The sequence below is a fragment of the Toxotes jaculatrix genome, chromosome 10, assembly GCF_017976425.1.
Source record: "Toxotes jaculatrix isolate fToxJac2 chromosome 10, fToxJac2.pri, whole genome shotgun sequence".
Lineage (NCBI taxonomy): Eukaryota > Metazoa > Chordata > Actinopteri > Toxotidae > Toxotes > Toxotes jaculatrix.
The window spans coordinates 17,884,729-17,897,916 of NC_054403.1; the positions used below are offsets into that span (position 1 = coordinate 17,884,729).

A 13,188-nucleotide genomic window follows, 5' to 3' on the forward strand; every position below is an offset into this window, starting at 1 on the left:
TTCCAGACGCGCATTTGTATTCACTCGTAGTGAAAACTCTGTTGTGAACAAAAAAAAAAAAAAACAAACAAAAAAACAAAAAAAAAACATTTCTTGCTATTTCAATAGGGAGATGAATTATAGCACTTTTTGCCTGACATACAGCAACGCAAACCCAAACCTCAAACGTATTGGAAGTCAAATGTTTACAAATTGTTTACATCCTTAGAACAACCACTATCAGTACTTCAAAAGAAGAAAAGTTTCTTGCTGGGAAATCTTCTGTCCAGTCTTCAGAGCTGGTGCAGCTCTGGTTCATTAGCACTCAGTCCTCACAGCCTTAAAGGCGACGTCAAAACTAATGACAGTATTCAACTTAAAACTTGAGATACTTTGAGCTTTGAGTTTGCGGCTTCAGACCTTTAACATTTCATATTTAACTCTCCATCTAAAATCTTGTGTATCAATGTGATGTGCAAACAAAAAACAAAACAAAAAGAAAACATGTGAAGAGATCCTGGCATGTGAAGATCTCAAGAATACTGAAGGTGTCCATTGCTTTACGAGATGTAACACCAAACAAGAGATTGTCTGGAAGTTTGCCGGAGCTCTGATCATGTCACAAATCCACTGCAATGTTGTACTGTACATTAGACTCTGAATGTGGGCTCTTCAGGTCTCTCCTGGCCTGAGGGCAGTCGGCTGGATATTCTTGCAGCATCAATATTTGCAATGCTGGCAGCTTATAGCGGCTCCTGTGTGCCTGAAACGGCCCTGACCTGCTGAACTCTTTATCATGTCCATTCAACATGGACAGTTACATCGTTGCTCCACTGGAGCGCGGTGTAGTGAGGCACAATTGACTATGTGAATGAGCGATTCTTCTTTTTTGAGAGGGGTTAGAATACAAAAGTTTTGTTTTAAAAAATGAAAATAGGGATGGGGTGCTATTTCTATTCAGTTACCAAGCGACACGGGTTGAGAATGGTTACTATTCCCATGGTGTCGACATGCTCACGTAGAGTTGTCTACGGTCAAGTAAAGGATTGATTCCTACGTTCTAGCTATTAAAGGCTAAGTTAATATACATGTGTAAAATTCTATTATTGTATGTGTGATATTTGAAAAAGATGTTAATGCATATGCATTATGTCTGTGGATATAGGCATATGTTCTTTTCAGAAAGGTTGTACACATTTGTACATTTGTATGAAACAGTTATTGGTCTGTATATATGAGAAAGAGATTTTTATTGCCTAAGATGGACTATATTCTAAACATCTTACTTACTGCAGAATGGACATTGTGGACCAGTGTTCTTTTGTGATGCTTATAAGTGTATTTGGTTGTCATACAAATGCATTTATATTAAAGTGCACTTAATGCGGCTGATGCATTTGTGTCGTCACAGTCAAGCCCCCTGTTCCTCCCTCAGCCTCATCATCATCATCGCCATCATCATCCCACCATCCCTGCCTCTTTCCCTCCCTCCCATACACTCTCCTCCATTTCTTCCCCTGGAGCGAGTTTTGCTCAGCAACAGCACTGACGCACACACATGACGAGACAGAATGAGACACTATCTGACTCAGACTGACGCACACACTTGGCATCGAGGTTTTTGCGTGTGAGGACGCACACACAGGAACACACAGTTGGCCTCCCACTTATGATGATACACACACACACACATACACGCATAATAGTAGGCATATGCCCCCCCCCCATCACCCCTCTCTACAAATCACAGTGGCCCACATTCACTCGATGTACCTGCAACTCTATCAACGCTCGCCGTGGTGTAAGACTCCATATATAGGCATTCCTGCTCAAGAGCTCTGACTGAAACAGCCTCCCATCTATTCTCAGCCTCCATTCAGAAGGATCAGAGAGGGGAGGGCTGGAGAGAGAGAGTGGGGAGACAAAGAAAGAGTAAGGGGAGGCTAAAATTAGAGGTACAGTAAAGAGGGATGTGGGACAAATTGATGCTCAGTCACCACACAATGAAAAGGTGAACATAACCAAAATCCCAGACATAAAAATGAACATGAGGCAACGCATGTCCTGTAAATCATGACAGAGAAAAAAGATAGAAGATGGGTTTTATGGATGCAGGCCTTTTATCTTTCCTGCCAGATCTCATCATGTCTGTAACACAGTGGATACAGAATTTAATATATGTAATGAGGCAAAGCCCTGTACAATATATTTTCTCTCTGCAAGTGAACATTTTGTTCCACCACTAGCTGCTGCAGTGTCTGTGATGGAGAGCAGAGGAGGAGGTGCTGCACAGCTGACTGCTGCTATCCTCTGGCAAAGACAAGTACTGCACCAGAAAGGAGCACATTGTATGGGAAAGGTTATGAAAAGGACAGGTGTAAGGACACAGTTTTACGTTTCATTTGTTAAACAACACGTTCACAGTTTTAAAAGTCTGACTTACAATGACAATACTCACATGCTCATGCGTTTCTTGATTGCTGGAAAAATTCCTCCTGTCCATGGTAGACTTGAAGATGTCCACTCCCTCTCTGTATTTCAGACACTGTCTCCTTGCTGCGCTGTGGTGGAGGGACAGTAACACAAAGATACCATGATACAATTGTACCATGGTATAATTAGAAATGCAGGAAAACTCACATGTAAAATCAAAAATCAGTCAAACTAATTAACTGAAAATTGCCCAACAAAAGATCCCAGAGTCTGGTGTAACATCTCAAAATCAATTGTTCTGTCAGACCAACAATTCAAAACCAAAAACTGACAAGGAACAGAAAAATAGCAAATTTCCACATTTGAGAGGATGTAACTGGTTAATAGTTGGTATTTTTGCTTGATAAATGAAAAAAAAAAAAAACTAGTTCTGCAAGTGGCTGACGATTGATTGATCACTAAGTTACCCGACTTAGTGATTAATCAATTATTTGCATTCATTAAGTTTTTATGTATTACATGAGAACAAAGACTTTATATGTGTAAAACAAAAACTTGGAATCAAAGTCAGTAAACAACAATACTGAAATATAGCTCCACCTTAAGTCCATGTGAGTTTTGCAGTTCTTCATGTGGTGAACCTGCTGTTTCCCTGATTGATAAGAGGTGTATGAAATGGTGCAGGAAACCATCTGCACAACCTGACAAAAAGGCAAATCGCTTCCAGAAGTGTTAATAATAGATAATAACATCAAAGAGACTGAATGTACAAATCCTTCCACGGCGGAGCAATTACAGTTTCATTAGCTCAGCTCAGAGGAAATGAAACGCTCAGGGTCATTAATATTTTCAAAATCTGAGTGGATGTTTTTGTTGCCAAAATGTAGGCGATGTAAATTCTACTAAACTGTTCTGAAATATTGAAACAAAACAATTTGCTATAAAGAAATGTCTTAATATCATGAATAAGGACACAGGGGAAAAAAATGACACAACAACTGACTCTTTATTAAGATCTGACGCACATAACATTAACAGTGTTTACGTATGAATGTGTTACAGGTATAAATTCAATATAAACCGGAATGGGGTCTGGGGAGGATCCCAGGGTTGGAGGTTGCAGGTCTTCATTTCTTTTTACTCAACAAAGCTTGGGCTGCAGCCTCTGCAGCTGCTGCTGCATCGGCTTTCAACTTCTCTTCCCTCTGCTCCAAGAAGACTTTGTATTCATCAGGTGAGAGACTGAAGAGGAGGACAGAGAGAGGAAGAAAGAAACACAATACTCAGTTACCATAACTGTCTGATTTACTATTCTAACCCACAGTAAAACAGGCTGAAAGACAAAATATCAAGGACGGCATTCCTATGTTGTTTAGTACTTTAGCAGTGGTGATTTAAATTTTAACAAAACTGGACAGAAGTGGGTGATGCATCAATGCATCAACACGTTTCCAGTGGAGATACAGTGAAAACTAGTAACAGAAATTTCTACCTGATAACAGACAATCCTTCCTCGAACTGCAACATTAACTTAAACATCAGTTTTTGGCGTCAGTCCCCCACAGCCAAAGAGGAATGACTTCTTTCTGGTCTCACCACAGTGCAGCCGTGTTCAACAACCATCCAGGGAGAAATCCATTGTAAAAGAGGCAGAGACACCAATTTCTCCACTGACGGTACTCTCAATAAATCATATTGCTCTGCAGCCGCAAGACATGTTAAGTTTTAAGTAAGGGGGAGAAGGGGATTGTGGGAAAAGTGAAGTAGAAACAGGCTGAGATAGTGTGACTCTGCTTGGTGTGATTCTTATCTAAAGCAAGCTAATACAAAAGAGTCCCACTTCCTCGTTACATACTAACTGTATACGGAACGCAACACGCAACTAATTGTTGCAGGTCAAATGACACTACAGTAAGTGTTAGTATATCGTTTTTACAAAAAAAACAACAAACAATCAACAAGACGCTCCAAAATAAAGGGTTCTTAGTATGTTTGCTGACTTTTTAAGTATATTGTGTTTTACTCTCCCAGTGTGAACACACTACATATGCAAAACCTGCTTAGATTCAGTGTATGTGAATCAGGGCACTGGTACTGAGTCAGAAACCTTTGTTCGTTTGTTTCTTTCTTTCCTAGTTTTTAAATGATTTTTGTCATTTTTTCTGTTCCTTTATAAATCACAGTTTGGCCTTACAACAGTTTTGCTGCAGGTTTTTTTTTTATTGAATTGCATTTGATTATACGATGTAGCTACTCTGTGTGTGTTCATGTTATTATGGTCACTGTTAACTCTTTTATTTTATCTGACCTCTAGTGGCCATTAGGAAGTATAGCAACCTCTACAGACGACACTGCTCATTAACTTGCTGCTTCTTTGCAGTTCTGCAGCACTAAGTGTGAAGCTTTATGTTTGGACACTGTGTATCCTCGTTCTTTTGAAGAACTACGAACAGGTCAGGTTTATGGCATTAAAATCAGGACTTACTCGTTGACAACCTTGATGCCCAGCGAATGGGCCGAGCCAATGATGGTTTTGACGAGGGTTTCGAGGGGGGTGTTCCTCATTTTGAAGCACTCATCCTCAGATTTCACCCGGGCGATTTCATACACTGTCCTTACTGACACCATCCCGGCTATCTCGTGGCCTTCACGGACACAAAGAGAAAGCAAAGTGTGAACAAAGGAAGAATGAAGAATGTAATAAATGTCCAAGACAATGTTTAGCACAAAAGAGGATGAAGCAGGGGAATGTATTCAGTTGGAGAGAGTGTAGGGGTGGCATTAGATGTCACCAGCTGAAAAGACTCTGGTCATAGCTCAGAGCTTAAAAGGTGGAAATCCAAAAAAAGAGCCCAACCAATTTATGGATCTGCTGATTTTATCGGCCAATATTGGCCAGTCACAGATATATTGGTATTGATTTATATATGTCAGATATGGTCTGACATGAAAACTTCCCTTTTCAAAATTCCGTTTTCAGTATATAAATCTAACATAACTCAGTGTGTGTGTGTGTGTGTGTGTGTGTATATATATACACATATACATATACATATATACATATATAAACGATAAAAATGGTATCAGCATCAGCCCCAAAAATCCAGTATTGGTTGGGCTCTAATCCATAATTCTCTTTTATTAACTCACCACCTTTGCCACTGCCCTCCTCCGCTGCAGTCCCCCCACATATTATGAATATAACATCAATCACAGCAAAGCTCAAAACTAAGCTCCATGGAGAGGCGTGTGTCCGCTACAGGATGGACCCAGCAGAAGAGAAAATTTGAGTGAGAGCAGATACATGAGAGCAGCAGCACATCTCACCTGTCTTGCCGGCCCCTTTAGCAATGCCCGCTGCCTGCTTGAGGAAGTAAGACACGGTGGGCTGGCCGATCTTCAGGTCATAAGTTCTGTCGGGCTGAGGAGACAGAGATGAGATAAAACTAAAAACCTGTGATCAAAAGTGGGAATGTGAACATATGAGGTTTTCATGAAATAATAATCTCACTGTGGCCAGGAGTTTTAAAACGCTAAGGTCATGACTCCCTCTGTGCAACACTAGCTCTAAGAAATTTATCCTCAGGCACCAGAAGAAGGCTCTTACTATTACTGGACCTATCAAGCTGTCAGTTCTTGTATGCAGTTTACAATGATAACGGTGGCAGATGTATTCATAGTACTTCATAGTAATTGTTGGAACAAGGGGATCCTTGATTTCAGACAGTGGTAAACAAAAACAGGCAAAACAACATTTCTGCCAGGCAACCGTTGACTTTGCCGGCTGAAATGACAACTGTCGCGAGCAGATTTTATCAGCTGAAGCTTAATGAGTTTGAAAATGCCATCTCTGGCTGACTTCTTAAAGTTTCCAACTGACTCGTTTTGAAACCAAAGTCTTGTAATGGGTACCTTAAATATGCACTTGACGGCTACATGATATCATGCTCAAAGACACAGACTAAGGCTGCATTTTCCAGGCAAAAGCGGATGATCCATTCTTATACTGCAGCGTAGAGCTTGTTAATCCAATATTAGGTGTAATAAGGATTTCTTTTCTCTTAAAGAAATTCACTATTAAAGAATAAATTTTACTTTTTTTAAAATGTTTTGTTTTTAGCATTTCTTTGTTCATTAAACAGTCAGCAGTGGTGTAGAAGAAAGGGGTTCAACATTCAGGTCTCCCCAGGCACAATGGATGTTGTGGTAATTTAGCATGTGCTGAAACCATTCAACTATCAGGGCGTTCCTTGAACACGCATTTTAAACCTGCTAAGAAAAAGGACCATGAGGACTAAAAAAGTGTGTTTGGCAAATGCAACACTATCTCGGATTTGGTTGGCTGGGGTTACACAAAAAAACCAAAAACAAAGCATGGAACAGAGCTGCTAACATTAGCTCTGACCTCTGAAATTAATTATGAAATTGTTAAACTGCTGACTCAGTTAAAGCTGACTCAGGTTACATTTGTAGCTAGGAGGCTAGTTAGTCAGACATGTTAATGACGTTTAATGATTTTCACATACTTGCATCAGACTTATGTTTTTAGCTTTGGAAAGACAAAAAAGAAAGACACAACCCTCAAACTCTGACTCAGACAAACTGCTTAAATGGCAATTATCATTCGGCCACAGCCCCGTGCACACCGCTTCCTCCTGCGGAGAAGTCCAGAGATTGACAGGCCTGTCGTGTGTGCTAACAGTTATTAAGCTATAATTGGACAATTTTACCTTCGAACACGATGGTTTAAAGTCTGCTTTGAAGCAGTCAGCACACTGCCAGGAATTTAACTCTGGTGGAGAAATACTAGATGAATCTATTTGGTTTCAATTTAATAAATGGATTGATTTATTTTTTGCCAATAAACCCTAAAAAAAATAATCCAAGAAGCAGCAGGATCAACCTTCAACTGAAAATGTGACCATGGTGTCCTCAGTTGTCGATGAGGCCCTCACCGTAAAATCCCTGTACCCAAGGTTCTGACTCTTGATAATAACTGAAATTAGATGAAGATCTTCAAACATGATTAAAACATATTTTACAGAGTAAAGGCACAGACGTGACTCTCAACACATTTTCAGCGGATTCTAAGTGAAATTCAAAACTGACATATCACCGTTTGGACCTGGAACTATTCACAAGGAAATTCAACACACTGTGCTTTAAAAAAAGCCTTTATTATGTAGGCTACATGATTAAAGCTAAGATGAATTTCAACAGTTCCCTGGTCTTCCTCAGGGTTTTTAATGAAGCAGTGTGCATCGAGTTTTTTGTGGGGAATTCATTCCCTTTCTTGTGGGATAGTATTAAGCCTACCCACCCGTGCATCAGAGGAACCTGCTTTTTCTTTCATCGGTGTCAGGTTCTAAGAACACTCCCTCCACTGTTTTTCCACACATTGTGTTAATTGTCAGTTATTGAATTTGGGACTGTAACAGACACCCCAACCATCTTATAGATACATGAACTTTTTATTCAGTTATTATTTGACAGTTACTTTCCCAGACTGTCTTTTTCTGTTACTCCTTATGAGTTTTTGTTTTTATTTTTTCCCCATTAATATAAGAAAATAATTCAAAGCCACACTAATTGATTCATTGACACTGACATATCATCACCTTTTATATTGATCTGGTGAACTTATCAGTAAACATCACATCAATTACACATCAAACAGATATGAAGCTACATTACGACTCATTTCCACTTGTGTTTCTGTTTTAGTTTCTACCAACTCCTGAAGGAAGTTTATGGCTCTTTAGCAGTTAAATGCTCCAATATATTCACCAGCTAGTTAATCATTTTGACTGTGTGCTGTTTAGTCCTGGGCATGCAGCACACAGGATACAGTGTTTTTTTTTCCTGCTGCAGCAGAAACAGTACTAATAAGAGCACTGAGAGTGAACCACATAAGTAGGATTGTGAACTTTAAACCCAAAACAATGAGCTGAAAGAGACTAAAACATTGCAAAGAGATGAGGGGCACTGGGGAGTCGCTTGTGGTTTTGTCACAAATAACAACTACATTCACATTACACATGAAAAAACTAATCAGTTAAAAGATGAAGGACAAAATAATGTGAACACTCATAAAAAATTACTTTAACTTTGAAGTAACCTACGCCATTTGCATGAGCTGTTTACATTATTTTGTGTATCCCCCTACATCTTCTGCTGCACATCTGTTCTCCAGCCTGATTCGCTTGCCCTTTCCATCCTCCCCTAGGGACCAAAATAAAAATAAACTCTCCAGCCTCACAGAGTCATTCTGACCCTTTTCATTCAGATTCATTCCCTTGCTGGAGACGTTTATTAACTGAAATCTGACATATAGATCCAATCAATAAATCATCTGAGGAAAGTTTACTTTGGATCATCTGTTATCTGTCATATGAAAAAAAAAAACAAAACAAAAAAACCCCCCAACATCAGGCAATAAAATGTAGGCTGAGCTGAGAAGATACCACAGAGCAGGTGATTTGTCATCAGAGTCGTGCTATCTAACAGCAGTGACCTTTCGACAGGGGGAACAGAATTTTTCTCTATCTATGGAAAAGCTATTGGTAAAGGTCCAATGAATTGCTGTTGTTTCCACCTCCATTTTATAAGATGAAACAAAAACATTTACTGCACCTCGGTTTTTCGCACGAGCAAAATGATAAAGCGAAAAATACAAAGCCAAAGACAGAAAGGAAGCGAAACCACCAACGCAAAAAAAATGTTTAAAGAATAGTTTAACATTTTGGGAAGTATGCCTACCTGCTTTTTTAAGAGTTAGATGAGAGGCATTCAGCTCAGCGTCACATTCCTGTTCCCCTCAGTGATGAACTGTAATGACTTTGGTGATCACTGACTTTTTCTCCAGCACCATCATCAAATCAAAATTTTTAATTCGTTTAATTTTGGTTTATGATCACACATCTGCAAAATTAATGACATTCCCATCAACCTCAGCTGTACTTTATGTATGGTGCTAATTAAATGTCAAATATCTAAAGTTAGCATTTAGCTAAGAGCCCCACTGTGACTGAGTACAGCCTTACAGAGCCCCTAGCATGACTGCAGACTCTTGATCTTGTTACACGGCTGTTTGTGTGTGGATTAAAGTGATGAGAAACATAATGTTAATTGGTGGGATGCAGACAGGCTGATTCTGGACAGACTAGCTGTTTCCCCGATGTTTCCAGTCTTTATGCTAAGCTAATTGCCTCCTGGCTCTAGCTCTTTACTTAACTCACATGAGAATGGTATCGATCTTCTCATCTAACTCTGTGCTAGAAACTGAACAAGTGGATTTACCAAAATGTCAAACTGTTCCTTTAAAGGAAGATGGATGGCCTTGTGAGATGTGCTCAAGGCTACCGACAAGCCTGAGGTGAAAGGTTGTGCGCACATATTAAAACTGACATACAGAGTAAAATCAGTATAGTGTGAACAGAACAAGAACAACACTAATAACCACCAGCAGATGGCACTGATGGACAGCAGCGAGGCCCCAGATGTGGTAGCAGAGCTCTTGCGGGATATTGCATGACAAAATGAATTCAAGCCTTTAAAAGGATTAGGCTTCACCTCCTTACATCACAAACTTCATTACAACACACATTTATTCATCGGAAAGGACACAACTCCTGATCTGAAGCAACACACACACACAAAGAGGTGAGAGGTGGGTGTGACCAGTCACACAATATGTGGTTGTGTAAGATAAAACCTACAAGCTAACAGCACCTCTTTTTCAACTAATTCACATCTCTTGCATGCACTTAATGCTTCTTGACTCCAAGTTCCTCTGGGTATTGCTTCATTAATGAATGCAAATGGAAAGGCTTACTTCGGTGGTAGAGTATGAATAATGGAAGTGCTCTGGTAATGTTATGCAGCTAGTGGAATTAACCACAATCGTGGGAGGGATGGGTGCTAAGTGTGAAGGGTCAGGGATGGGTTAGAGAGACCCACGGCGAGCCGCACAGACGCACCTTCACATGGATCTTGATCGGGAGAGGAATGCCCTCCTTCAGCTCCTTGGTTTTCTCATTGAAGTCCTTGCAGAACTGCCCGATGGGAATTCCTCTCTGGATAGGAACAGGGAGGAAAAGAAAGAGGAAAAGAGGGAAATAAACATGGTAGAATGGTGGTGGATTGCTTTAAAATGTATGAGGAGTCTGAGCTCACAAACATTCACTCAAACGTCACTCATGTCACTTTGCGCTGCCAGAATACAGATGCCTGAGCTGAGCTGTCAGTCAATCAAAGCTTCAGAGAGGTCTAACTATATTCACACACATGAATGGTTCAGGGAGCGGGCGCATGATGGTGATGGTGTGTGTGTGCATATATATATATATATGTGTGTGTATATGTATATATATATTTATATGTATGTATGTATGTATGTACGTGTGTGTTGTAATATTTTGGTGGAGTCATTTTTACACTTCATGCTAGTTATTCTTGTTATATTCACACTGAGATGCATCTGTGTGTGTGTGCCGCACTCTGTTGTTCCAGTGTTTGTGTGTGTCTGTCACTCGAGCTATGACTGAATGCATGTTGGTGCCCAGAGCCAGAGAAACCCAGTGATGAATGAGCCTCCCATTTTCCAGCTCCTGCGAGGCCAACCAGAGCGAAAGCAAAATGGATGGGTGACATTAAGTCAACACCCGGCCAACGCTGCTCCTTTGCACCATTCCTCTTTGGAGCTGAATTCAGTGGCAAAAACTAATAAAGAATCTAATTATTGCTGCTGAAATTTAAACTGACCTTCACCCGCCATCCTTCCCAAAGGCAACACACTGATTGAAATGTTCATTTCAGAAATGAGGGGAAGGAAAAAAGCATTTTTATACACAGTTTAATGGACTCGTGAGCTTCTATTGCTCCACGACAGAGCAGAGCCCAGCCCTCAGATTCTAATAATGGATCTGATGAAAAGTCAGTCATCCTGAGACATTCTCCAATGACAAAATGGGGAAGACATTTATTTGAACTTAACGGAGCAGAAAGTTCTCTGAACATCATCTCCACTAAAGGCTTCGCAAGCACCTGATGAATGCTAATCAGTCGCTCAATCTACACAACCCCATCACTTCATTAATGTCTAAAATGCTGCTCATTACTCACTGGTATTTCTGTGCATCCGCTAACACAATAATAACAAACTGATTGAAATTTCAACACATCACATGAGTTGAGGCAGGTTATTGTTTCTGAGCTGATGGGTATTATTTGAATTACAATATCCCACTAATGAAATGAAACGCAGTTACGTCCCCAGAGCCCTCGCTAGGCTCTACCTTCCCTCCCCACCCATACTTATTAATAGTAATCCCAACCGCTCTACCTTCTACTCGTGCCCTTCCCTCCCTTCCCCTCCACCTCCCTTAAAACAACATAAGCAAGGGTAAACAAGTGGGAGGGTGGGAGAACTGAAGGAAAGTCTAATTAAATATGGATTAATGTAAAGGCTACGATGTTGGGTATGAGTCAAAGCAAACCCTCGGGCTCTGCCTCACACATTCAGCTCCCCTTCCTTTCCTTCTGTTCAGCCCATGTCGGATAATGATCTCTCCCACTGACTCAGACGGCCCTTTCATGTCGCACAATGCTATGAAAGGGCCTCGCTGACCAGCCAGAGATAATGCCTGATGCTTCTAAAATGTGCTTAAGCACGAACAGCAAGACATTATGCAGACAGAGGAGCGAGCGCGCTAAAGACAGGCAGAGAAAAGGACTTCACACGGCCTTTCCTTACAAGATAGTCCTTCAACGCTAAAAGGGCTTGAGCAAACATGAAAAAAGGCTAAAGAGTGGCAAATAAGAGAAAAGACTGGCCTGAGGACCAGAGACACAACCCACTTGGGGACAGCAGACAATTTGCCCTGAGCTCCGCAAACAATTAAGTATGCACCAGAGACAGGTAATCATATTTTAATTAAGCTGTTACACAAGAGTCCAGGCATCTCAGTCTTTGAAGATGACAGCGTGAGCAAGTTTTATTTTGGCCTCAGGCTATTTAATAGTTTAACTGCAGTAATTGTGGTGATTGGACCATGTTGGTAATTGCAATCAGTTTCTAAATTTGGCAGAAGGCTGCCGTGTCATGACAGCAGGGTTCAAGGTTTGCTCCTGTGGTGTCCCACGACATTTATCAGAGGGAGAGAACAGTAACATTCATGCCTTAGCCCAATCGCTAACCCCTCTCACTGCATCTGAGCATCTAATCATCCTCGAGTCCGAGCTGCTGGATAAATCCTCTCTCTTCCACCATGACTGATTAGAGCCGGGTGCTCTCCAGTATAAAATGGCTGCAGCCCATCACCCAAGGCGGGGCCTTCCACGCCTGCTGTGGACAAGAACACTCCGCCGCACATCTTCAAAGACTTTTGAGATCCTGGGCACCGGGATTAAACGCTAATCTACGAAGATATTTCTCGCCGTCAAATCCAGCAGCGACAGTGGTGAGTAATTGCTATATGATCCATTCGAGATTAGCGTGGCAGACTCTTATTACTCATAATTATGGGAGCAATTAGGCATTTGCAATTAAAATCTGAGAAATGTCCATTTGATTTGACCCTTCCACCATATTCTCTGCAGTCTTTTTTGACACTCCCTCCGTGCTAATGTGATTGGCCTTTCAGCTTCACTAACTCTTTTTAACAAGATGTAGCACTGGTGTGGCAGGATGGTGTGTGTGTGTGTGTGTGTGTGTGTGTGTGTGTAGAGGGGAGCAGAATCAGGGATGGGAAAGAGGTGTATTAAAGTTGTCAGAAT

General features: G+C 40.8%; 1 protein-coding gene across 1 annotated transcript in view; it reads right to left on the reverse strand.

Moving 5' to 3' along the window:
• Positions 1 to 3,399: 3,399 nt before the first annotated feature.
• The window catches only part of mrpl11 (mitochondrial ribosomal protein L11), a 42,598-nt gene continuing 32,809 nt past the window's right edge, over positions 3,400 to 13,188 (reverse strand). Inside the window, exons 3-6 of the mRNA XM_041048107.1 lie at positions 10,392 to 10,487; positions 5,740 to 5,833; positions 4,898 to 5,057; positions 3,400 to 3,654 (exon numbers count right to left, since the gene is read on the reverse strand). Of these exons, the coding sequence (XP_040904041.1) occupies positions 3,540 to 3,654; positions 4,898 to 5,057; positions 5,740 to 5,833; positions 10,392 to 10,487 (465 nt within the window). The 3' untranslated portion in view covers positions 3,400 to 3,539. The remainder of the gene's footprint in view (positions 3,655 to 4,897; positions 5,058 to 5,739; positions 5,834 to 10,391; positions 10,488 to 13,188) is intronic.